Here is a 2,500-nt window from a genome sequence, read left to right as displayed (position 1 = left end):
CGTCCGTCCGTCCGTCCGTCCGTCCGTCCGTCCGTCCGTCCGTCCGTCCGTCCGTCCGTCCGTCCGTCCGTCCGTCCGTCCGTCCGTCTGTCTGTCTGTCTGTCTGTCTGTCCGTCCGTCTGTCTGTCTGTCTGTCTTTCCGTCTGTCTATACGTCTTCCTACTCCTTATCAGGCAAATCAAATCAACTGAATATATGTAATTTTCTTTTTCTTTTTTGTGAAATAATTTGAACGTCGTTTTTTTTTTTTTTTCTTTTTTTTTCATTTAGTTTTGTTTTGTATTTATTTATTATTTTTTTTTAAAGATATTTTTTGGCATTTTTATGCTTTATTGATAGTGTAGAGACAGAGTTGAAATGGGGCAGAGAGGGGAGTGACATGCAGAGAACGACCACGGGCTGGAATCGAACCAGGGTCCGCTGCTGGGCCCGGCCCGGGGGGGGGGGGGACGCCCTACCAACTGAGCTAAGGGCACCCCCATTGTTTTGTATTTTTTTTTATGAAATAAATTCAATCAATCAATCAATCAAAAAGCATTACCTGTACATCTTTCCCTTCAGGAGGAGTTGAGTGCAGTGGGTGAGGCGGTAGTGGAGCTGGATGGAGGTCCCTCTCCCCCTCCTGTGCTGTACCAGGGGCCTGTCTTTCCTCCAGGCGCCCCCCCTCGCTGTGATCCCTCTGCCCAGGAACAGGCTCCGATCCCTGGGTACAACACACAGAGAGATGCCCTGGAGAACAGGCTGGTAGAATGGTGAGAAACCGGACTGAGCTTTATACCAACACACCATGTTTCTACAGTAGCACAGAACGGACAAACTTAACAGCCTTACACGTTTTTATATATAGTGGGCGTCCTGGAGAAATGCACCTGTTGGAAGACCAAGAAGAAGAAGAAGTACTATAGAATAAATAACTAAATACATCTTCACCTCATCACTTGATATTGTGGAAAGACTTGAGGCAGTGGTGGATGATGCCATCTTTGGTAACTAGCTTCTTGTCCTTGAAGGCCACCGTAGCTTCTGTAAATTCTACCACAAAGGGAGGGGTTAGCAAGGGAGCGTTGACATCTAGAATCTAGATCTTCACCACTAGATGAAGCTAAATATTCCAATATTACACACTGTAGCTTTAAGAGAAAATGTGATGAGATAAAACAGACAAACTTTGTATCAATATTCATGAAAAATCACTCAAATTTTGCTGTTTCCAGAAGGCATTTCACATTCAATATTAGGCTACTGCATTCACATTAAAACGGGATGGGGGTGCTCATGTTGTAGTGGTTAGACCCCCCCCCCCCCCATAGAGTGTCTGTCCTCTTCACAGCAGACCCGGGTTAGAATCCAGCCCGGGTCGTTCTCTGCATGTCATTCCCCTCTCTGACACATTTCATCTCTGTCTCTACACACTGTCAAAAAATAATAATTTGAAGAAAACACACTAGTGGATCTGAACCTACAAAATGTCTTGTTGTCTTCAGGGTGGAGCAGCAGCTGATGTCCAGGATGGTGTTAGAGATGGTCCGCCCCCCTCTCTCTGACCCCGCCCACAATCACTCCATCCTCCAATCAGATCCAGAGGAGCTGAGTGACACTTCAGACATAGGTCTGTATGTCTGCCTGCCTGCCTGTTTGTCTGTCTGTCTGTCTGTCTGTCTGTCTGTCTGTCTATTCATCTATCTGTCTGTCTGGTGGTAGAGCGGGTCAGCCAACGATCGAAGGGTTGGCAGTTCGATCCCCGCCCTGCCACCTGTGTCATGGTTATTGTGTCCTTGGGCAAGACACTTCACCCACCTTGCCTGGTGTGAATGTGTATGATTGCTGTATGTTTGAGGTGGTGGTCTGAGGGGCTGTAGGCGCTGAATGGCAGCCACGCTTCCGTCAGTCTGCCCCAGGGCAGCTGTGGCTACTATCGTAGTTTACCACCACCAGTATGACTGTGTGTGAACGAATGGAACCTGGAACCCTGGTATTATTCTGACTGATATTCCTGTCATACCCCAGTAGAGGCAGCGGGGGGCGGTGGCCTGCAGCTCTTTGTATCCTCCAGCCTGGCGGTGGACTCTTCTCTGGTCCGGTGTCTGGTGGAAGAGGTTCTGACGGAGCAGCTGGCTCTGATGATCGGTCACACAGACAGAGAGGAGACTGAACCAATACTGACGGGACCGCTGGTAACAAGCCCAGCTAGGCACGAGGTAAGGGGGGGAGGGGTCTGTGTGTGTGTGTGTGTGTGTGTGTGTGTGTGTGTGTGTGTGTGTGTGTGTGTGTGTGTGTGTGTGTGTGTGTGTGTGTGTGTGTGTGTGTGTGTGTGTGTGTGTGTGTGTGTGTGTGTGTGTGTGTGTGTGTGTGTGCACTAGTAACAAGCCCAGCTAGGCAGGAGGTAAGGGGGGAAACTGTTATTCATTTTATGTTGTGTTAGTTAGGGCTGGGTATCGTCAAGGACTTCGCGATACGATACGTATTACGATACACTGGTCACGATACGATATATCACGAT

At 48.6% G+C, this 2,500-nt stretch overlaps 1 protein-coding gene across 1 annotated transcript in view; it reads left to right on the top strand.

Moving 5' to 3' along the window:
* kiaa0586 (KIAA0586 ortholog) overlaps positions 1-2,500 on the top strand; it is a gene marked incomplete at its 5' end in the record, with an annotated part of 46,518 nt that overhangs the window by 32,040 nt on the left and 11,978 nt on the right. The window contains 3 exons of the mRNA XM_080042160.1: positions 562-752; positions 1,485-1,609; positions 2,008-2,198. Coding sequence (XP_079898286.1) covers positions 562-752; positions 1,485-1,609; positions 2,008-2,198 — 507 coding nt within the window. The remainder of the gene's footprint in view (positions 1-561; positions 753-1,484; positions 1,610-2,007; positions 2,199-2,500) is intronic.

This window comes from Ammodytes marinus (genome assembly GCF_949987685.1).
Source record: "Ammodytes marinus genome assembly, chromosome: 15".
NCBI classification, from domain to species: Eukaryota; Metazoa; Chordata; class Actinopteri; order Uranoscopiformes; family Ammodytidae; genus Ammodytes; species Ammodytes marinus.
This window is presented reverse-complemented; position numbering and strand designations above follow the sequence as displayed.